A 25,334-nucleotide genomic window follows, 5' to 3' on the forward strand; every position below is an offset into this window, starting at 1 on the left:
CTTTGCCAAGGTGCCTTCTGATTGGTTTAATAAAGAGCTGAATAGCTAGGCAGGAGAGGATAGATAGGCGAGAGACTTTCAGGGAAAGAGAGGAAGAGGAATATAGGTACACGATTTTGCCAGTAGACTTGGAGCAAGTCCAATGTACAGTACTAAGAGGTAACCAAGCCACGTAGTTTTAAAAAATATGGGTTAATAAGTTATGAGCTAGTTGAGAAAAAAAAAAAACCTAAGCTAAGGCTAAACTTTCATAACTTAATAAGTCTCTGTCATTATTTGCAGGCTAGCAGTCCAAAGACAGCCGACAAGAAAGCTTGCTACAAACAACTTTGATTTTTAACAACACAATGCTATCATTCTTCCTGCCATGATGTACCCTACTGTGAGCTCTGGTGTGCTGTCAGTGACCTAGGACACTGCTCTTAACCTATTAGACCTGCTCATGAGTAAAACATCTCACATAATGTAATGATAAAATTTTAAAATACTAAAATAAAAACATGTATTTTTTCTTATTACTTAATTTTAATGAAGTATGTAAGATGGCTAGAACATATGCACATGTTCAAAAATAGTTGGTGGACTTTGGTAAAGAAGGATGAGACCCACTAAATAAGTTTATATAATGTATTTGTTCCTATGAACTAAGAGCAAGTAATCCCACTTTGTAAAACAATGACTTTCCTATTAAAAATTTTTCACATACATCTAATTATGTATAATATACATGTACATATGTGTAGTCATACAAAACTCAAAACTTTATAGGGTTTTTGTTTTGTTTTGTTTTAGTATCTTACATTTTTTTCCTTTCTTTTTTAAAATAGAGTCTTGCTATGTAGCCCAGGTTAACCTAGAACTCACTATCCTGTCCAAGCTGGCCTGGAACTTTTGATCCTCATGCTTCAGTCTCCTGAGCAGTAGGAGAGGATACAATTATGAGACACCATGCTCAGGTTCAACACACACACACACACACACAATCTTATTTGTTTGTTTATATGTGAGTGTTTTGCCTGCATATATCTATGTGCACACATAGATACCTGGTGCCCAAAGAGGTCAGAAGAAGGCACTAGATCCTCTGAAACTAGAGTTACAGATGGTCGTAAGCCATCATGCTGGGACCTGAACTTGGGTCCTCTCAAAGGGCACAGTGCTGTTAAATACTCATCTCTCTAACCTCAGTTCAGTGAAAGTTTTAGGGAAAACACAAAGAAAATGAGATTGGGGAGGACAGAGTTAGTAACTACATTTTCAAATGTCTGTATGTTACAGCTTGTAACATTACAAAAGAAACCTATGAGGAGAGAATAAAAGATAGATATGGAAAAGAACAACGTAGCAACTAAATACTAAGAGTATGTTGCCTCTTACAAGCTGACCAGCCCCTTGCTCCACACCATCAACAACAGATGATTCTATTCCCTGACCACGTCCACACAATGCTCAACAGATTAGTTTTGCTGGATAGTAAAAGCCAACACAAGGCACTTACAAAGACAGGGTCACGTTTCCAAATGAACCGTGCTTTTACTAGTGTGATTACCTATATACTATATACCGAGGAGAAAGGACAATGTTGGTTTTGTTGCTTTTTAATCCCAAAATTATCCTTTCAAAGACGTTTCCAAGATTACTCTCTACTTGTTGAATGACTCTGACATTCCATACTTCTACTCACATAACCTTCACAGCAACATAAATTATTACTTACCTCCACTGTACAGTAGTCATTTCCTTAAGATTTCCTAGTCATCCCAAAGGTTACAAATTAATTTCTAAACCTACTTCATTCTGTTTGTTTGTGTTTTCATCACTAGCTTCACCTTTACTCAGTTCAAAATGTCTCCTAAATTTTCAATCTACTTCAAAGTCAAGGTAAATATTGCATATTCCTAGAAAATTCTCAGTTCAATAAGGTATTTTCATATATAAAGTTCTCTAGGGCTCTAGTCACCAATGAAGAATATATGAGCTTAAGTATTCTGAGGCCACAGATTGTTACTCTAATAGCAAAAATGTGTATCACTGAACATTCAAATAAAGAACAGAACTGGCTAAGCCAATAGAGAGCAGCTAAGTAAACATCTGGAGTATTAATCACTGGCTGCTTCACAGCATAACTGCAGTTATTCACATCCTGCCTCTAAGGCGCACAGTCCAAACCCACAGCACCGTGGGAACCCAGAGCAGGGTGGGTTGTGTTCCCTGGTACTGCACAGACAGGCATGGTGGTGCACGTCTGCCATCCTAGCCCCTGGGAAGGTGGAGGCAAGCACATCACAAGTGCAAGTTCATTCCCGTAGATCCAGTTTGAGGCCAACCTTGGACCCATGAGACCCTGTCTCAAAAGCAGAACAACAGGGGACCAAAGAAATGGCTCAGTGGTTAAGAGCACTGGTTGCTCTCGCAGAGGACCTGAGCTCAGTTCCCAACACCCACATGGTGGTTCACAGCCTCCTGTAACTCCAGTTTCAGGGGACCTGACACTTCGTTCTGGTCTCCATCAGCACCAGGCACAGACATAGAACAAATACACAAGTGCAGGCAAAACATCCATACATGTAATTTCTAAAAAAAAATAAAATAAAATAAATAGATAAAACCACAGCGAGGCATGGAGGTACACGCCTTTAACCCCAGCACTCCAAACACAGAGGAAGGAGGATCTATATGACTAGTCTACATATCGAGCTCCAGGCCAACCAAAGTTACATAATGAGACTCTGTCTCAAAAATAACATAAAATAAAACAACAATAGTAACAAAACTACAGGGGCAAAAGAAACAGAACAAAAGGATTGAGAACATTAACCAAGAAGTCATCACCTTATTGGGGATGTATTTCTTTTAAGGTGTAAAGAATATTACAGGAAGGAAAATTCTGGGGTCGGAGAGCTGGCTCAGTGGTTAAAAATATTTGCTACTCTTCAAGAGGACCTAGGTTCAGTTCCCAGCACCCACACTGAGTATCTCACCACCACCTGTAACTCCAGCTCCAGATCTGACACCCTCTTCTCTGATCCCTGAAGATACTGCATACACATGGTAAGCATAGTGCACTCAGGCACACATACATAAAATAAACAAATCTCTGAATAAAACATTCTGACCTGTTATTATATAAAGAAACAATATTTGCAAATATGACAAAGAATAAAATGAAAATGAAGAGTCCACATTTATTCTAAGTAATATAAATTAGTTACTGTGTTTCATATCCGATATTATACTGTTTTTTTCTCCCTTGTGGATATAAGCATTTATGGACACCCTAATTCAATCTGAAATTAATGGAAGTCAAAGGGTTCTGATCAACAACTGTCAATCTAATGGAATAGCCAATGCCATCCCAACTGCCTCACAAGAGAACATCACTGATTCATACCTTACAACCTAGGTGAATTGGACTGTTCTTATCTCTAATGGAACATAAGTTCTCATCTTTTATAGGATTTATTATGTTGCTGCCCAACACACTACCCCAAAATTCTTCTCCCCACCTTTTCTCATGTACAAACATTAACTGAACACCATTTAACAGAGAAACAAGAAACAAAGAGGACATGCTGGGTTTGTTTGTTTGGTTGGTTAAGACCAAAAAGAATGTTCTTGGCCACAGGAGGTGGTGGCACACGCCTTTAAACCCAGTACTTGGGAAGCAGAGGCAGGCAGATCTCTGTGAGTTTGAATCCAGCCTGGTCTACAGAGTGAGTTCCAGGACAGTCAGGACTACACAGAGAAACCCTGTCTTAGAAAGAAAACAAAACAACAACAAGAAGCTCTTAAGCAATCAGGAACCATAACACAGCACCCCCTGGTTCAGCTCAGGTGAGCAGCTCCTCTCAGCCCTCTCTATGATGCCATGATTGTGCTCTAATGTCCCTAGGAAGGGCGTTGGTCACCATCCCTACCGAGCCCAAAACTACTCTAGCCTTTATTCCAAACTACATAAACATGGTTAAAAACTATTAATGCATACACCAAATTATACAACTTATTTTAAAAATAGTAATCTGTTCAGTGAAGCTTAACCATGAAAGCTTTTTTTTTTTTTTTTTTTGGTTTTTCGAGACAGGGTTTCTCTGTGTAGCTTTGCGCTTTTCCTGGAGCTCACTTGGTAGCCCAGGCTGGCCTCGAACTCACAGAGATCCGCCTGACTCTGCCTCCCGAGTGCTGGGATTAAAGGAGTGCGCCACCACCGCCCGGCTCCATGAAAGCTTTTATAACTCATTAAATATATACACCAAAGCATGTCACCATGCAGACGACAATCCCTAACACTAGATTTACTCTTCACTTTTGCAGCATTCTTATTCTTAGCAAAAATCAGCATCAAAAAACATTTCTTATTTTAATAGCTTGGCTAATAAGTATACTGAACATCATAAAATGTAGGAAAAGTTCAGTGAATATAAACTTACTTTTCAGCAAAATCTTTACATCTCCATTTTCTTTCTTGATCTCACTCATTACTTTATACTTCTTTTTTTCTTTTTCTTTTTCTTTGTCTTTCTCTTTAATTTTGTCTTTGATTTTATCTGAAAAGAAAAAAATACTTAAAACTGTTAAATTTTTTTCTCCATGAACTTTAGTTCAATTTCTAGAAGTATAATACATACGAAAGCTGAGTGATTACACACGCCTTTGATTCCAGCACAGAGGGAGGCAGAGGTAGGAGGATCTCAGTGAGCTAGAGGCCAGCCTGGGCTACATATTAAGTCCAGGGTAGCCAAGGGCAACACCTGATCCCCCACAAAAGACAAAACAACAAAAGAACAAAAACAAAAAAACACAATACACATAAAAACATGATGACTGGAAAAAAAATAAGCCTTTTTTTTCCTTTCTCAGTTTTAGGACAAATTTCTACATTTCTTTCACTGAGCATACAATACCGATCAAAATTTATCACTGTACATTTAATTTCAATGATTATTCAATGATTTTTACTCATTTCATGTCAACCAAAATACGGGATTGATTCAAATGACATAAAACAACAGGCTGTCTTTACTGGAGCAGGAAAGTAGACGGGGAAGCTATTGCTCTGAAACCTGAGGGAATGGAGGTGGAGACCGTCCTCACAGGATTATCAGATGAATTAAATGAAGAAAATGACCACACAGAGTAAGACCAGAGACTAGCTCCCTTACCCTTCCACGTTTTAGGAAGAACATGGCTAGCTAGTAAAACTGTGATATTAAATTATGGGGCATAAAAACTTGCTGATCTATATCCTAAAAAATCTGAACAACTTTATGAAATGCATACTATCCTGCTGTGGAACAATCCTTTTCCACATTATGAATATATATTACTCTCATTGGTTAATAAAAAGCTGACAGGCCGGTAGCTGGGCTGGAAGTTACGTGGGAAAACCAAACTGAGACCACTGGGAAGGAGAAGGGCCGAGTGAGGAGTAGTCAGCAGACGCAGAGGAAGCAAACTGAGAAAAGGCACCAAGCCACCTGAGTAGGCATAGATAGTAACTATGGGTTAATTCAACGGTAAAAGCTAGTAATAAGCTTGAGCTACCGGCCAAGCATTTATAATTTATATAAGCCTCTGTGTAGTAATTTGGGAAACAGCTGCCAGGTATTTGGGAGTTGCTGGCAGGATAGAAACTTCTGCCTTCATTATCTTATTAACTGTTGTTCACTCAATTTCCTATGAATCTAGTCAAGGATAAATATATGCAGAATGAAAACAAAGCAATACAGCCCTTGCCTTCAAAAGCTTATTATTATTACAAAGCTAGATTGAAAGCACATAATCTTGTAAAACAACACAGATTTTACAATGTTTGTGAATACTGCATAATCCCTTAAAAACTTCTCCTTACTTTCTTTTCCTAAGTGCTACCCTAACCCAGGCCATAATCACATGATTACTAGAATGCCAGTCTCAATCAGATATTACCAGCAGAAATATAATGCCATTTGCAAATCTGCATTTTCCAGCAGCCACATTAAAGCATAATAAGCAACAGGTGAAATTACTTTTAATAACGTATTTTACTTAATGTATTTTACATGCACACCTCTCCCTCTCCCTCTCCCTCTCCCTCTCCCTCTCCCTCTCTCTCTGTGTCTCTGTGTGTATGTGTCTGAGATTGGGAGGTAGAGGGGTGGGGAGCACGTATATACCACAGCATGCAGGTGGAGTCCTTCTTTCCTTTAACTTTTACGTGAGTTCTGGATATTGAACTCAGGCCACCAAGCTTGTGCAGCAAGTGCCTTTACCTGCTGAGCTCGCTCACTAGCACTGGGAAACTGAAAATCCCATCCTAACTGCCTCCTTTAAATTCATCTAATTCTCTAACATGGTACAGCTAGGAAAAAGTGAGGGTGCAAGCTCAGAAGACAGAAGGTCAAGGTCTCAGACCCTTGGCTTTGGTTGTCAAGTTTACATGCTGTCATTTCTCCATCTCTTCACAGGGAAGGGGTTATGAGGGAAGACAGGATCTTGGCATTGCTGTTTTCTTTAATACAATGTTCCTGAAAAGACTGGTTCTTCACCAGTTCTGATTGATTTATTTACATGAGCAGGAATTCAGCAAGGTGTAGTGACTCACACATTTAATCCCAGCATTCGAAAAGCAGAGGCAGGGAGATCTCTGAGTTCAAGGCCGCCTGGTCTACACAGTGAGTTCCAGGACAGCCAGAGCTAAATAGTGAGACCCTGTCTCAAAAACAAAAACCAGTCTAGTTTTATCCTCCATGGTCTAAAGTTCAGACTAACCTTTCTAACTTGTCTTCTCATCGGAATCCTTACAATGACAGCAAGAATTCTACTGTAAGAACAACACGCTGTGTGAAAAGTCAAACAGAGCGCAAGTACAATTGGATTTACAAAGTGTTTCAAAGGTATCCAAGTATCAAGACAGAAAAGATCAGAACAAAACTGGCATTCAGAAACAAACCACTGTACAGTAGCTGATGTTTGACAACGCAGTGAAAGTAATGGGAAAGGACATTTTCAACAGACAGCACCACAACTGGCTAGTCAAGCTCAGAACAAACGAGAATCTATTCAAATACCCAGAAGACATCAAAGATCTACATGAGGTGGCAGCTGGTGATACCGCAAAAGTAATGTGTCAAAGGAAAACCTGGCAGGCTGGATTCATTAATGTTCTTCAAAAGACACTATGGAGAACAGAAAGGCAAAGCACACAAGGGAAAACATAACTGTCAATTACTATTAGTTAATACAGACTCATCTAAAGATCAGGGACAAAGGCACTGAAATGGGTCAAACAGCTCACAATAAAAAATATATAGAGAAGGCTGTGCAGTGGTGGCGCACGCCTTTAATCCCAGAACTTGGGAGGCAGAGGCAGGAGGATCTCTAGTTCAAAGCCAGCCTGGTCTACAGAGAGAGTTCCAGGACAGCCAAGGCTACACAGAGAAACCCTGTCTCCAAAAACAAAAGAAATAAAATAAAATATATACATGTAAAGATATAGGAGTTCGAACTACAATATGTCACTACGTAACTATTAAATTGGCCAAAATCCAGAACATTGGCAGCATTGTTAAATGCTAGTAAGAAGTGGAACAACAGGAGTTCTCACTCGTAGCTAGTGGGAATGCAAGAAGACATGTGAGTGCTCTCTTAGAATACCACACACACTTTCCTAAGCATCAATAAGTTTCACTGCTTAGTTTTTATCCAAAAGACCTAAAAACTTAGGTCCATAGAAAAACACATACATAAATAGTTATATCAGGTTCATAATTATCCAAAACAAAAGGAAGCGATTAAGATGTCCTTCAGTGGATGAACATAAACTCTGACATATCCAAGTGACAGGATATTCTTCAATGCTAAAGGAGAAAGGAGCTATGAAACCATGAAGACAGAAAACCTACATGAGTATTAAAACCTACATGAAAGAAAGGTTTAAAACACCACATACTACATGACTCCAATAACACAAGATTCTGGAAAAGCCTAGAGCTTAACAGTCAGCTAGCAGAACTGGCATCTAGAATTGGCAAGCCTTAGGATTCAATGAGAGAATCTATCTCAAAAAGGGGAGGGGGGGCAACCAAGATGGATGAGCTGTAAAGCAGCTGAACACCTGGAACCCACATAAAGGTGGAAAGTGAGAACCAACTCCAAAGTTGTCCCCTTACCTCCACACAGGCACTATAGCACACATGCACACACATTAACAAAAATAATAAGGTAGTGGCTCCTGAGGAATGAAACCTAGATTGAATTCTCACCTCCACATGTACCCACACAACACAAACAAAACAAACAACAAATATTTTTTTAACAGAGCAGAAGCATAAATAAAATCTTCCTGATATAGTAGATGAAAACAGAGAGGCATATGCATACATATATGTATACATGTATTGTATATGTATACTTATATGAACATACATGTCTGTATATATAAACATGTATGCAACTACAAGTAAAACTGTTTAAAATGTTACACATATTAGACAGAGGGGGGTGTGTGTTGATTTCTAAGTTGTCCTTTGCCAAATAGTGGCATGATCATTTCAGTCACTCAAGAATGTAAACAATGAGCTGTGCTCAAGTAAATTAAGAAGTAAAAAGAAAAAAAAAGGGAAGTAAATAAAAGTAGAGGACATGCACACCTGGCTTAGAAGATAGCAGTTATTGTTAAGTGAAAACAGGATGATGCAAACCAAGGCCTCCACAAAAGGAATACAGGAAAGAGTAGAAATGAAGCAACATATATCTGTGTCAATGAATAAAGACAATTTTAAAGACATCAAGATTAATAAAGCCTTACAGAGAAGGATCTTTATCTGGGTTAAATTATTTGCAAAGTCTTATAAGCATTAGTCATTTTGCTAAGCCATGGAAATGACTACGCTGAGTTAGGAGTTGATGATGTAGCTCGACTGGTAAAGCACTGGCCTAGAATGCATGAGGCCCTCTACTCAGCCCCCAGCACTGGATAAGCCACATGGGGCTCATGTCTGTAATCCCAGCACTGAGCAGGTGGAGACAGGATCACGGCTCCAAGATCACTCTGTCCTTACTGTGATTCATGACCCACATTTCAGTAAAAAGGACGTTCTTCGAAAAGGTTCACTGGTGGCTGGAGAGATGGTTCAACAAGAGCACCTACTGCTCTGGCAGAGGACCAAAGTTCAGATTCCCAGCGCGCGCGCGCACACACACACACACACACACACACACACACACACACACACACACACACACACGGTAGTTCATAACAATTATAACCCCAGCTCCAGAGGGTCACACAGGCATACACATGGTACATATATATGCATGCAGGGAAAATATTCATACACATACAGTAAACAAATAGCTCTAAAAGAAAAAAAGACTGAAAGACTAAAAAAAAGACTAAAAAATTCATTTTAATTTATTTAAGTAAAAACATCATAAAAATTCAAACTGGAAGTTCTTATGAAATATCAAAAAAATTCCATGCTAAAGCTTTCAGCTACTATACATTTTTGCAGCAAAAGCTCAAACAGGCTTCATGTTATCAGCTTTAACTATCCTGGATATAAGCCATAAGTCAAGACCATTAATGCAATTCATGAAATCAACTGATGTGAGCAACCACACTGCTATCTCCTTGAACCTCCTACATCCAGCCAAGAATAATCCACTGCTGGAAAAAGCAAGCAGGAAAAAGAGGGAAATGAAACTGGAGAAGCAGAAGGGACAGTAGGTGTACGAAATGACAGGAAAATTAAGAAAACATAGAAGATAAAGGAGATGAAGGAAACTGTAAAAAGAACTCTATGAGCTGTGATTGGGGCAAGAAGGACTTCTCACAGCCTCTCTCCAGCAGATAGCTAAGCAAAGCTACCTACCCCAGCAAGTCACCCTTCTTCCAAGGACCTCTGGGGAACAGCACTGGCCTCCATCAAAATGTCTCACTGTATTTCAGTGATGCCAGAATATACCAGCCTAATTCTCACAATCCTATCTTTAGAATTTAGCTTAGGCATCTCTCTTCTCCATACTTCTGCAATTACATGATTATCATTAAGTAAATGAATATCCAAATCTACCTAAACAATCCCTGCCAAACTCCTGTATGAAAATGTCCTAACGAAATCCATTCATTTGCTTGTTAATTTTTAAAAAGCTAAAACTATGAGTGTCTCAAAGGGACAATACACTAATTAAATCTCTTCAAAATAGTTAATCGTATCACTCTTGCTTAAAACAAATTAAACAAACTGACTTGCTTCTGCCTAACTAAAAAAAGAAAATGCCATTGGTGTTAGCTGGGCCTAGGGGTCCCACTCTCTGGAATGAAGTAGATCGTTTACTAAGTCCAGGCTTGAGGAAACGGGGTGAGTTATGCCTCACAGAATGGCAGGGGATGCCAAGATTGGTATGCGACTTCCAGAAGTGTCTTTGTTCTCCCAGATGTTCTTTGAAAGATTGTAGAGAATGGCTGTCATTTTCTTTGGAATATTCTTACGTATCTGACCATGTGAACACACTAAATTTGCAAAGGAATCTATCTCAGACAACTCAGAGCAGCCTGAAAAGGACAGCTTGGAACAGCTGAACAAAAGGGAGGATGGCAGGTTTGGCAGAGCTCTGTTTACACTGCATATCAAAGGCAAGCAAAAGAAAGGCTCTGCTTTCCAATAAGGCCCAGAAACTCACTGTTTTCTCTGCAGTTTTTAGTTCATTCCACTGGTATGCCATTAAAGAATTTCTGTAGTCAGTACTTCATTTTTCTGTCTTTTCTTCCACCTCTCACCAATGCCATTCCAGACTGATTCCTTACCCAAATGTAGTATCTCAACATTTTTGCTAATTACACTTAAGCATGTCTTTGCCAGCTGGGTGGTGGCACACGTCTTTAATCCCAGCACTTGGGAGGCCGAGGCAGGCAGATCTCTGAGTTCGAGCCCAGTCTGACCTACAAAGCAGGTTCTAGGACAGCCAGGACTGTTAACACAGAGAACCCCTGTCTTTAAAAACCAAAGGAAAGTGGGGGGAGGAGAGGAGAGGAGAGGAAAAGAAGGAGAGAGGGAGGGAGAAAGGAGGGGAGGGAGGGAGGGAGGGAGGGAGGGAGGGAGGGAGGGAGGGAGGGAGGATATGACACTCCTAGCTGTGGAGGAGAAAGCTTATTGTAGATAAGAGGGAGAAAAGAGCTAGAGGCAGAGACATCTGGGACAGTACGTAGTGGATTTGACCAGCAAGCTGAACTGGGCCATGTGAAAGCGGGGAGGGGAGAGCCACGGGGCCAAAAGGTAAAATAGGCTGGCATAGACAAAATGGCTCAGTGACAAAAGAATCAGAGCAGTTTGGGCAGGTGGCGGGCTATGCTAGTCAGGAGGACCCTGTAACAGGTGGGGACTGAGGGATGATGGGAGGCAGAGGCAGGTGGGTCCCTGTGAGTTTGAAGTCAACCTGGTAATGTAGTGAGTTCCAGGACTCTCAGGGCTACATAGTGAGACCCTGCCTAAAATTAAGAAAAAAGGGATGGGGGGGGCGGGGCGGGTATTACTAGGTATGTAAAAGGAAATCTTTCCCATGAAAAGACAGATGTGATCTGACAGGCACGAGGCAGACAGTTATTTAAAATACCTTACTCTGACCCCTCCTTGAGATGTGTTTGTTCATCCAAGCAGACACAATTTGCTGAAAGGGTAAATGGTCTTTAAATCAGTAAAAACTGATGTATACTAAGAACTCGGAGCCGGGCTGTGATGGCACACACCTTTGATCCCGAAACGTGGGAGGCAGAGGAAGGCGGATCTCCAGTTCAAGGCCAGCCTGGTTTATAGGGTAAGTTCCAGAACAGCCAGGGCTACACAGAAAATCCAAACAAACAACAACAACAGACTGCTGAGATGGAAACATGTAGCTCCATTAAACTACGCTCACAGGACTTGGAAAGTGCCGAACAGAGAGAATCTCGAGCTTCTGTTACTCGTCCACATAATATCCCAGGCTATGTGGACCTCTGAAGATTCCTTCATTTCTGTTATTCCATCACTCTTTTTCTTGATAAATGAGAAAAATGTAGCACAATTACTCATACAGTAACAACAACCTATATTTTATACAGTACTACAAAGTCTATCACTTAATATTCAAGAACAGGAAAGCTGTTGTCAGAGAGATGACCCTCAGAGGTTAAGACCACTTGCTGCTCTGGTAGGGGGCCAAGGTTCAGTTCCAAGGATCCACACGATGACCCATGGACCAGATCATTTCTAGCTGCAGTTCCCGGGGATCCAATACCCCTCTGGCCCCCTCAATCCCTATAACATGTAAGCACCAAGCATACCTGTTATACACACACATATCTGTAAACAAACCCTGCTGTGCCTCATTATTCCCATCCATAGAGATAATGGCACTTGTCTTTTTAATTTTTATAAGGATTAAAGCCAGCATATACTTAATTTCCCACATTGTACTTGATAACTAATAAAGTTGACAGCAGAATTTTACAAAGAAGGCATCCCATAACAGCATAGCAACAACAGTCATAGCAACAGAACTGTAGTAAGAAACTTTCTTTGTTTATTTGTGTTTATTTGGGGTTTAAGGCCAGAAGAGGGCATCAGATCCCCTAGAGCTGGGGTTACCAAGGGTTGAGAGCTGCCGTGTGGTGCTGAGGACTGAACCTGGGCCCGCTGCAAGAGCAGTCAGTGCTTTTCACTGTTGAGCTCTCTCCAGCCCCAAAACTTTGTCTCTAAAAGTGAGGCAAAAATCCTGTTTCTATTTTCAATAGTCTACAAAGCTAAGACATGAAATAGTTAAGATGTTGTATGCAATATCAGTTACAGAATCATTCTGATCACTGAATCTTAAATAGACTAAAAAGCTGTTCTAGTAAATGTGACCTCCAAGTACTTACTATACTTGTTATATTTTACAAGGCAAACAATGAATGACACAGTTCTTTCTGATTAATGATGACAACATAAATGAAAAAATTCTTTTTTTTTTTTTTTTTTTTTCCTGAGACAGGGTTTCTCTGTGTAGCTTTGGAGCCTGTCCTGGATCTCGCTCTAGACCAGGCTGGTCTCAGAGATCCGCCTGCCTCTGCCTCCTGAGTGCTGGGATTAAGGGTGTGCACCATCACCGCCCAGCTTCAAAGAACTCTTTTTCTACACTTCTTTTTAGACAAAAGGTTCTGGGCCAGTGAAGATGTCTCAGCAGGTTAATACACCTGATGACCTAAATTCAATCTCTGAGTCCTGAAGGGTGGAAGAGTGCTTACTCCTCTGTCCTACACACACAACAAAATAAATACATTGTAATAATAATTTTTTAAAAAGTCTAAGCTGGACAGTGGTGGCACACGCCTTTAATCCTAGCACTTGGGAGGTAGAGGCAGGCAGATCTATGTGTGTTCAAGGCCAGCCTGGTCTACAAAGCGAGTTTCATAGCAGCCAGAGTTGTTATATAGAGAAACCCTGTCTGAAAACAAAACAAAACAAATAAACAACAACAACAAAAAGTCTATCGTGGCAATGCATGCTTTTAATCCCATTCAGGAGACAAACAGATCTCTGTGAGTTCAAGGCCAACCTGGCCTACATAGCAAGTTCCAGAAGGCTACTGTCTCAAAGAAAAAGTTTACTTAAAAACAACAGCAAAAACTAAACATTCCACTTCCTTAACAGGCAGCCCCCCCATCACTGCACCCTTGGAGGAACACCATGTGAGGGAGCGGCCCGAAGGTCAGGGCTGCTCTGCTGTCAGCTGGTCCACTCATCTCTGCCTCATCGAGTGCAGAATACAGGACCTGCTGCTTTTCCTCTTCCAATGACCACAAAGGTTAATGGGAAAACACACACACACACACACACACACACACACACACACACACACACACACACACACACACACACACACACAGCCCTCATCCCCAGAGAGGACCCAGAAGGTAAACTCTTCATTTCGTAGGCTGGTAAAATGGCTCAGCTTGTAAAATGCTTGCTGCACAAGCCTAGCAACCTGATTCATTCCCCTGAACCCACAGTAGAAGGAAAGAACAAACTTCCGAAAATTATCTTCGACCTCCAACATTTGCCATAACGCTTGCTTCCATGCATGCACGCTCACGCTCTCTCTTCTCTCTCAAACATACAGTAAATTGTTTTTGTTTTTAATTGCACACCTGCCTTCACTTTCTTCCTTACCTTTTGACAAGATCTCATGTAACCCATGTTGACCTTGAACTCCTTATCTCCTCGCCTCAGCTGACCAAGTGCTTGCAGGTTATGCTACTGTAACTAGCTCAGAACTGCTTTTAAGTTGCACAAGTCAGCAATCGTCTACATCGTCCAAAGAGCCCAGACCAATTTGGTAAGCAGGCAAGAGGGCCCAGGGACACCAGCAAGTATAGGGATACCTGGAACTGAGTGTCTTCTCTGCTCCTAGGAGGCAGCCTAGGGACTCAGTCTGAAGTAAGTTGTACATGTTCCTATGACAAGAACTGTCCAAGGTAATGGGAAGCTGGAGACACATGCTTCCCCTCCCTCAAGCATCTCCAAGTGTAGTTCCAGAAAGGCTAGTTGCCATCAGGCTATAGAAAATTAATCTCAGCAGTTTCCTGGAATAGGAGGACCTACAACTTGTACCCATCAACGGTCCTGGATTTCTTGTAAGGATGGCCCATATGATGATCTGAAAGCTAAGACCATCTGATGAAATACTGATTTTTATTTTTAAAGAAAGGGTCTCAGTTGGATGTAGTGGTGTGCATCTTTAATCCCAGCACTCAGAGAGAGTGGCAAGTGGATCTCTTTAAGTTCCAGGCCAGCCAAAACTATATAGTGAGACCCTGTCTCAAACAATAACAAAAACAGGTAGACAAGGTCTCCATATAGTCTTGGCTAGCCTGGAATTAATAGGGATCCACCTGCCTCTGCTTCTCAAATACTAGGATTAAAGGCACATGCCACCAAGCCCACCCAATGCTGAAATTCTGAAGAGACCCTCTGCTTGAAGAAAACTTGGCCCTTGATGATCACTTTGATAGTGCTCAAAAGTAGCTCCTTAATACAGACTGTGCTCCAGCAGGACAGACAGGAACCAGACGACTGCTGACCTCCCTGGCAGCCATGGTAGTAGAGACACTCTGCAGGGCTGTGCCCTCTGGTTCAGTGTCCTTGAGTAGCACTCGGACAAATGTTGATAAGTTTGAGCTCGCTGTAGTTAACATCAATTACGTTCTCCTCCTTGAAGAGCGCTTGCAAAGGACCTGGCTTCGGTTTCCAGTACCCACATCATGGCTCACAATCATCTATACCTCCAGTTCCAGGGTTTGCAACATGCTCTTCTGATCTCCACTGGCACCAGGCACACCCGTGGTTCAATTATAAAAGCAAACACTCACATACATAAATCTAAAAGACCATTTTTTAAAATGTTCTCCATCTTGATGTGGTAACAGAGCTAACTGCAGCTATGGCAATGTCCCACCCCCCCACCCCCCACGGTTTCCAATACCTGCCACTGTGGGTCCACTTCTCTTACAGGGCTCCCTTTCCATGATAAATTCAAAGAAGTTTTAGCCATAGCTCAAGCCTCTCCAGGATCAACATGAGCTGGGCCTCTTGAACCAGTCCAGGAACCTAACGACACCAGGGACACCAAGCTTACCTTTTTCAACAGGACTACTTCCACGGGCAATGGGACGCCACTGAGCAGCTCTTCCCGTTAGAAATCAGTCTTTCTCCACGTGTTTGATAGCATTGGCAAACTGCCCACAACACGGGTGCCTGAGCAGACAAGAGCCGAAGCCACAGCTTCCCAACAGCGAGCCAACCTGGTACTGTGACTTCAATAGCTCTTCCTCTTTGCTGCACCACAGCTCGGGTTGTGCAGGTCAACACAGGGCAGGCTGACTTTGAACAAAACCTCCGGGTTCTTGGGCATAGGACAGTGCCGAGACAAGGTCTGCCGGTGGTTGTGGCTATGGCTAAGTGGCTCTCAGGCCAGCAGAGCCAGGCTGTGCTCAACCAGCAGTTGGTGAGAGCCCATGGGGCCAAGGGTAGCACTACAGCACCAAGCTCTAGTGGCTGTGGCGGTGGCACCTACCGCTGCTGCTGCTCATCTGTCACCAACAACTCCTCTCCTGCCACCTCCAACACTGCGACACTTCTAAATATACTTTTTCATAGAAACAATTACAGGTCTAAATTGTAAAAGGTCATGTACTTCACCAATGTCATTAGAGAACTTTCTTATAGGAATTCTATTTAGTTCAATTTAAAATGCACCTAAATAAAATTTTTCAGGCCGGGCAGTGGTGGCGCACGCCTTTAATCCCAGCACTTGGGAGGCAGAGGCAGGGAGATCTCTGTGAGTTCGAGGCCAGCCTGGTCTCCAAAGCGAGTTCTAGGAAAGGCGCAAAGCTACACAGAGAAACCCTGTCTCGAAAAACCAAAAAAATAAAAAATAAAATAAAAATTTTCAAGCAATTATACATACACAGGCACAAAAGAAAAAGGAGCGCGTGCGTGCGTGCGTACGTGCCTGCCTGCGTGCGTACGTGCCTGCCTGCGTGCGTGCGTGCCTGCGTGTAAACTGGCTCAAGCAAATGCCCCAGTGGGTAAAATGTTTGCTGTGCAGGCATGAGGATTCAGGTTGAACTCTCGAGAACCCACACACAGTCAGTCAACACCTGAGACTTCCACCTGGCCTCAATATGTGTGCATGATACACGCATGCCCACACTTACACGAACATGCACATACATCATGCTCACACATACAATATAAATTTAAAATATGGGTGGGGGGTCAGTTTAGAATCTTGACATCTCTCACAAGGTAACAAGAAACACACTACGCCGTCTTGGCTTTCCCAGTTGTAATTCCTTACTCCAGACACTAAAGCAGGAGGAGTCCAGGCCACCCTAGGCTACAACATGAATCTCTGCCTCCCCTCAAAACAAACCATTCTGGTCCTGTGACAATACCCTGACCAAATGCACCTTTGGGAAGGGTTTATTTGGCTTACAGGCTACAGTCCATCATCAAAGAAAGTCTGAGCAGAAGCTCAAGGCAGGATTACTGTTTTGCTGTCTTCTACACCTCAGGACCACTTGCCCAGGGGGTGGTACCAGCCACAGTGGGCTGGGTCTTTCCATGTCAAACATTAATCAAGAAAATATTCCCAAAAACTTACCCACAGAGCAATCTGATCCAGGCAACTCATCAACTGAGGTTCCCTTTTCCCAGATGACTCTAGTTTGTGTGAAGTTAACAAAAACCAATGGCACACAAGTCTAGCCTTCAAAATCCTAAAATGTTCAAGTTTACAGGAACTTTGAGCATCTAGCCCAAATATTTCCTTTTAGAGATGAAGACAATGAAATTAATGTAAGTTTTACCCCTCTTGCTGAGCTAAGGGAGATAGTTGAGTCAGCAAAATGTTTGCTACACAGGTATGAGGACCTGAGTTGTATCCTAGCGCCCATATAAGAAAAACCCCAGCATGGTAGTGCAAAGCCTGTGATCCCAGTGCTGGAAGCGGAAGAACAGGCTCCCCTGGAGCTCTCTGTCCAGTCAGCCTAGCCTAGTGTGCAAGCCCCATCCCAGTTTTCTGAGAAGCTGTCTCAAAAGGAGCAAGGCAGTGGAGCACACGGGAGAGGGCTCTCCTGAAAAACACCACTACAGGTGCTTTTCTAGCCACTGTAATGCCCTCCACCCCCACCCCCACCCCCACACACACACGTGCACACACGCAATCAGGAATTCAGGGCTAGTCATGGGAGGTCGCCCCCATAATCTCAGCACTTGGAAAGCAAAAACAGACTAGTTCAAGGCCAGCCTAATCCACATAATAAATACTAAGCCAGATGGGCCTAAAGAAAAAGCACTGTCTCAAAAAAGAAAAAAAAAATCACAAATTTACTCACTAAGGCCTCCTGATTTTTGTACACGTCTTCTACTACATATTTGTACAGCATGAATATTTTCACTCACAAATCTATTCCATCTAAGGGGCTAGAGATAGCTCAGCAGTTAAGAGCATAGAATGCTCTTCCAGAGGACCTGGGTTTGATCCCCAACATTAGTGTGGATGCCTCCAAAAGCAATGCACATGTAGAACACATACACATATGCAGACAATATCCATACACATACAAATAAATCTCAAATAGCTTTAAAAAAAAACAGCAACATTACATAAAACAAACCACCTATTGGTAACCGATCAGATTTCACTAAAAATGGTCATTATACTATACTTGAATATAAAGAACCCTTCTCCTTTCCCCATTATCCCTCCACTCCCAAATTACTGCTGGTTAACCCAGTTTTGTAAATAAACATTTAATGCACAAAATATTCTGTTTTACAATATAGTGTAAAGCTTTTTTGAGAGTAACCAATTTTGACAACTCATTATTAACCAAGCACAATTCCATTACCTACACAGTTCATTTCCTTTTTAATTCTCAAGCTACTGATAATTCTCTCTTGTGCTTACTTTAGTCTATCTGTTATCTGTCCGCTCGTTGTCAACTTCTGATCCTATTATCACCCTTTGTGTTCTCCGTTTCAAAGAGCTGCCAAAAATTTTCAGAATGACAAGGATCTCTTCTGGTCTGAAACATATGTAATTCATTAATTTCCCCCAACATTTATCAAGTACCCAGAAGATGAAAGCTTGATTAAAACTTAGATAATGGTAAATATAAATTTTAGAGTTTAGGGCAGTGGTTCTCAACCTCTGGGTCAAGACCCCTTGGGGAGCCGAATGACCCTCTCTTTCACAAGGATCACATATCAAATAGTCTGCATATCAGATATTTACGTGACAATTCATAAAAGCAAAATTACAGTTATGAAGTAGCAATGAAACTAATTTTGTGGGTGGGGATCATCACAACATGAGAAACTATTAAAGGGCTGCAGCATTAGGAAGGGTGAGAACCACTGGTTTAGAGTCTAATAAAGACATGGTCTGAGAAGGTAGGACTTGCCTACATGAGGTAAGCCCTTGGTTTGATCACCAGCAAATGAAGAAGACAGAATCAAAGAAAGGTAAGTGGCATGTCAAGTAAAGGCAAGAACACCTCACCCCTAACCCAGTTCAGACTAGCAAAGACCTCACTTTTTTTTGTTTGTTTGTTTTGTTTTGTTTTTTTGAGACAGGGGTTCTCTGTGTAGTTTTGTGCCTTTCCTGGAACTCACTTTGTAGACCAGGCTGGCCTCGAACTCACAGAGATTCACCTGCCTCTGCTTCCCAAGTGCTGGGATTACAGGCGTGAGCCACCACTGCCCGGCCCAAAGACCTCACTTTTAAGCGAAGACCTGAAAGACAAGTAGAATTAGGTGGGACAGCAGCATGGAGCTGGGGATGGAAAGATAATGAGTATAGAAAATTCTACACAATGAGAAGCACCTAAAAGGAGCTCAGAGCTCAGCAACAATATGAGCATCCAGAGCACTAGAGTACATTTTAAGGAAATGAGCTGCATCTCACAACAGGAAAGTGATATGACCAGATATATATTTAGATCTCATTATCACTCACTACAACATGAATCTGAAAGATCACAGATCTGGGGGCTGGAGAGATGGCTCAGTGGTTAAGAGCACAGATGACCCAGGTTCAATTCCCAGCACCCATATGGCAGCTAACAACTGTCTGTAACTCCAAGATCTGACACCTTCACACAGATGTACATGTAGGCAAAATACCAATGTACATAAGATAAGAATAAATAAATTATTAAAAAAAAAAAGAAAGATCACAGATCTGAAGTAGGGGACATGAAGAAGGCAACTATAAACAATTCAGGCATGATATGGTAATTCAAAAGTAAATAAAGACACAAAATAATAGCTAGAAATAACAAGTTGTGGCAGCACGCTAGATGAGAATAGAGGGTAGAATACATAATTCTAGCTTGAATCACTGCATATATGACACAGAGACAGGAACAGCCACAACAAGGCAAGGTAGGTGAAGAACACTATGTTTTGAACACATTGGATGGGGATTATGTGCTGTGTAACAGTTTCCTCCGGGATTAAAACATTCCATCCTTCGGGGAAGTCTCTTCATAAGAGCTCAAAATAGCTTCAAAGTCCCTGAAACTGACCAGATTCACTAGGCCCCTCCCTGACAGAGCAAATCAACAATAAGAGCTCAGGGGAAGTCAAGCTGAGCTGGTCAGGACTCAGAGAGGCAGAGCTGCACAGACTGTCTACAAAGACTACTCTCAGACCACCACAGCTGCAAGGAAGAAGCCGAAACCAGCCGAGCTGCCTAGAAAGGTTCAGAGCAACTGAGGCACCTGGAAAGGACACTCTCCAGCCTGCTGAGCTGCCTGTATGCAGGCTGTGCAGGGTGCTCCAGGTTCCCGTATTTGTGAACTGTCACCTGTGCCAACCTGAGCTTTGGCGACACAGCGTCTTTGAGTCATTCTGCTCTCTAAGGAACCCCACTAAAACTCCCTGGTTCACCAAGCTGGAATTTGGTGGTATCCGTTCTTTGGTCTGGTGTGGGCTCCCTATCTAGAATGAGTAGACTTGTGTGCTGTACCTCCCTAGGAAAAACTTTGTCACACAACATTATGTGAGGAGACAGTTGAATATACAGATCTAAAATACTGGACCAAACTCAGACAGACTTTAGACTAGAAATAGATACTAGGGAACAAACAAGGTAATTAGCAAAGCCAGTGTGCAAAGTGCCAAAAACCCAAAGGGCAATGAAGTTAGTAACAGAAAAACTAAGAAAATACCATGAAGGGAGGAAGACTGGAGGATAAATTATTAAACTGTAGACTAAAGGTTAAGAAATCATGTTTAATCTTGGCTAACGGCTAACTGGTTGTCTAAAAACGAAAAAAGAATCTGAAATGACTTGCTCCTTACAGGAATAGTAGCCATTGGTCTCCTGATGCTGTAAGAACTTTCAAGATGGTCCTCTCCACACATGCTTACACAGGCACATACACTAACAGAATGTAATTCCCCTCCATGTAGAACAGTTATTTTAAAGTACACATGAACTCAGCACTAATTTTGAGTTATATCTAATAACAGAACTCGACAGTAAGGTATTTGACTATGGCTCAACTTCAATTCTACAGACCTACACACAATTTTTAAATCATATACTTATCCTCTCCATCAAGTCATAAATTTACGTATGAATAAATCCAATTTCCTTTTTTTAATGATTTATCTATATTTATGTGCACTGGTGTTTTGCCCACATGTATGTTTGGGTAAGGATGTCAGATCCCCTAGAACTGGAATTACCAACAGGTGTGAGCTACCATGTGGGTGCTGGGAATTGAACCTAGATACGTTAGAAGAGCAGCCAGCACTCTTAACAACTAAGCCATTTCTCTAGCCCAAATAAATCCAATTTTCTTGCAACAGATTCAACAATCAATATACCTTACTACATATTCCCTCTAAAAGTAGTTAACTTTCTGTGTTCAGAGTACCGGCCATTTTATCAATTACAAGAAAAAGATTACTTCATTTTACTAATATACTTCAATACTATCAATATCTCTCTCCTGTACTTTCAGCCACTCCATCATACATTCTACCAAGCTATTTTTCCTATATTATCAATCTGAATATATTATCACCCTACAAAAAACAAACAACAAAAACCTGCCTTGTTCATGCCCACAAAATGAAGTGTAAACTCTTATTCTGGCAAAATAAGGGAATGTCAGACTTTCAACTATCATGTCATCTTATCTTCAAACTGCGCACAAAAGCCTCAACTCTCAGGGCTGCTGAGATGGTCCATACATGTGGTCTGAATGAGAAACAGCCCCGTGCCCCGGCTGGACCCATCTGACCCCCTGGCCCCCAGCGGATGGCACCGTCTGGAGGAAGTGCGTCACTGGGCACCTGGCTCCACCTCCAGCCGCCCTCTCTGGTCTGTGCCTGTGGTTGGAGGTGTGATCTCTCAGTTTCCTCCTTTGGCTGCCAGGCCTGCTGCTTCTACCATGCGCCCCTGCCACGATGGGTCCTTACCCTCTAGGACCATATATGAAAATGAACTTCCTTCTGTGAAGCTGTTTCAGATCACAGTGTCAAAAGTAACACAGGGATTACGGCACTTGATCCAAGCTTGACAACCTTAGGTCCCCACAAGAGAACTGACGACACAAAGTTGTTGGCTGACCTCCACAAGCACACCATGGCACATGTCTCCAATAAAATAAATAATTTGCACAAATAATAAATAATAAAATAGATGAATGAATAAAAACTTGTAAAGTATCAATCTTATACAAATGGCTCTGCTTACATACCAATGAATATTCCATACACATTAATTTTCCTATAATTGTTTTTAAAAGTGATTTTTGCATGAGTGCACGTGTGTGGGTGTGTGAGCAGGGGGAGGGCCCACAGGGGTGCCAGAAAGAGGCATTGGATCTCCTGGAACTGGAGTTACAGGCTGTTGTGAGCCACACAGTGTGAGTGCTGGGAACTGAACTTGGATTCTCTTCACCACTGAGCCATCTCTCAGTCTCCCCACCCTCCTTTCTACCATTTCCCCATCCCCAAATGCCTTTCTCCATCATCTCCATTTATCTAAACCCAACTGGTCTTCCAAAGCCCAATTTTCTGACTGGCAAATAATCTCACAGCACCATCTATGGGTCCAGTTAAAGACCTAAAATAAAATTAATACAATTTACTTAGTAGTTTAGAGCTAGAACTCTGAGCCGGATATCTGCAAGTCTGAAACCTAGACTTGTATATTCATTTTATATATTACATTTTACAGACCTCTACATAGTATCTATAAAAGATATAAAATTACAGGTAAAATGCTGACTACAGTTCTATAATTGTTGGTTACTGGATGACGGTCATTCTGTTCTCAAATTCATAATCTAGCTCAAGTTGTACCTAACAAAATACTGTATCAATTCGTGGCCTATCATAAAAATGTTTGACAGAACTTACTAGTTCTCATATTTCCATTATCTTCAAACTGGAAAATTGAGTAGGAGTCAATATTTACTACCTTTTTTTTTTCTATACAGGGTTTCTCTGTATAGCCCTGGCTGTCCTGGAACTCACTCTGTAGACCAGGCTGGCCTTAAACTCAGAGATCTGCCCACCTCTGCCTCCCATGTGCTGAGATGAAAGGCGTATGCCACGAAGCGTGGCCACATTTGCTATCTTTTTAATTTATTTTTGTTTTACTTTTTACTTATTTATGTATATGAGTGCTGTAGGTCTGTACAACAGAAGAGAACATCAGATTCCATTATAGGTGGTTCTCAGTCATCATGTGGTTGCTGAGAATTGAACTCAAGACCTCTGGAAGAGCAATCAGTGCTCTTAACCACTGAGCCACCTCTCCAGCCCTGTATCTGTTACCTTTAAGATATAATATTGACCAGTAATTCAGCAAGAAAACAATAGTAGATCAACTGCTTTCCAGAATATTGCTCCACATAACAAACCAATTAAAGTGGCTCTAATTTAAATACCTATTAAAGAAGTAAAATTGAAGCAATATAATGGTTATACCCAAAATTATTATATTGTTTTATTTTCTCCTATATTACATTTTTCACTATAAAATGTTAAATATTTTTTTCAGTCTATAGTTCAAGAACATAAAATGTACAACATAAGAATCAGGATATGTTCAAAAATAAAAGTGGTTGAAGTTACAAATTAGTTTCGTGGATAAGACACATATTTTTGTTTTCTCTACTATACACAAGATTTTGTAAGATATTTCATAACTATTACTTTTATTCTACCAAGAAATAAGAACTTTTATTTTTCCACATCCTATTTTAAACAGTTCATCTATAATTTGAAAGGTTTAATTCACTAAAGAAGGCAGAAAGTTGAGATTTATTATAATCAACTTAAAGCCCCTGAAAGATCCATTTCTTTCAAAAAGCTAGTATAGGGTTGTCAAGGTGGCTACTAGGTAAAGGCCTTCCCACTGAGCTCAGCAACAATCCTGGGACCTACGTGGCGGAGGGAATAATGGGCTCCTTCCTGAAAGCTGTCCTCTGACCTCTACACACGGTGTGGCATATGCATACACATCTCCATACATACACAAAATGAGTAAACAGTGTTTCACTTTTTAAACAAAAGCTAGAACATAGCAACATTTTCTATAAATATACATATGGTATTTCTAGAAACCAGAAAGTCAGATGCACATCAGATTCCAGCTATCAATGCATTCAGTGACGCTAAAAGGCTTCAATGTATTAGAAAAAGAAGGCTGGGAATTCCCATCCCTTAGCAATCTACAATGAAAACAAACACACAGAGAAGAATGGCGCTGGAGATGGCTCGGCGGTTAAGAGCACTGGCTGCTTTTTCAGAGGACTCAGATTCAGTTTCCATACGGCGGCTCCTGGCTGTCTATAACTCCAGTTCCAGAGATCTACACCCTCTTCTGGCCTTGGGTATCAGGCACACACATGGTACACAGACATACATGCATAAATATGAATATGAAATAAACAAAAGAATAAATTTTAAGAGTACATTAAGCCCCTAGATTTTGATAAACAATGTCTACAAAATGCCAGGCTCACATCATTCCAGCAACCACTCTGTGAAAGGTAACATCATCACCTAACAGTATGAATGGCCTCTCAGCCATACAGACTTACATCATTTGTAAGACAATGAAAACTGGAGACAGTAAGTGAATGAAGCCAGTCGCAAGAAGACAAATAAAACAGCGCATACGTGTGGCTCCTGGTTTTACACATAAAACTATGAATGCAGAGATGCCGTGAGAGTAGAGATAAAACTGTCTGAGGGAAAGGGACTAACGGAAGGGGGAGAGAGGTTCAAGGGAAGGGAGGAGAGAGCAAGCCTAAGAGTGGTCTGTTCAACACACAGCACACTTACACTGTTTAAACACATATATGTATAAAGACTCAAAAAGAATTAAATACTTGACCCACGGTGTACAAGAAGGAACAAATCAAAATAACGCTAAAATTCAGTATCTCCTCTAAAAACATACTTAGTTGTCACCACAATGTATCTCTGTAAGGCATGACCATCAACGTGACTGAATCTAGAGACTGGTTTTCTAGAGGGAAGAATAAGAAGTCACAAATGGGAGACTTGAAACCAAGTAAAACTGGTGGCCTTCTAGGAAGAAAAGAAACCAGTCTCTCCCTCCCTGCCCCACACAAAGCAAGCACCTGGGAGAGACCATGTGAATACACACAGTTGAGAAGACAGGCATTTGCAGACAAGAAAGTGGCCCTTCTAGAACTGAAGGTGTCAGAACACTAATCTCGGGCTTCCAGCTTACACAACTGTGAAGAAATTATCTTCCGCACACTAGGCTACCTTGTC

The 25,334-nt window shown here is 41.4% G+C and overlaps 1 protein-coding gene across 1 annotated transcript in view; it reads right to left on the minus strand.

Moving 5' to 3' along the window:
• Window positions 1-25,334, minus strand: part of Rsbn1l (round spermatid basic protein 1 like) — a 68,052-nt gene that overhangs the window by 34,193 nt on the left and 8,525 nt on the right. Inside the window, exon 2 of the mRNA XM_076566336.1 lies at window positions 4,428-4,544. Coding sequence (XP_076422451.1) covers window positions 4,428-4,544 — 117 coding nt within the window. The remainder of the gene's footprint in view (window positions 1-4,427; window positions 4,545-25,334) is intronic.

The sequence above is a fragment of the Peromyscus maniculatus genome, chromosome 3 (genome assembly GCF_049852395.1).
Source record: "Peromyscus maniculatus bairdii isolate BWxNUB_F1_BW_parent chromosome 3, HU_Pman_BW_mat_3.1, whole genome shotgun sequence".
NCBI classification, from domain to species: domain Eukaryota; kingdom Metazoa; phylum Chordata; class Mammalia; order Rodentia; family Cricetidae; genus Peromyscus; species Peromyscus maniculatus.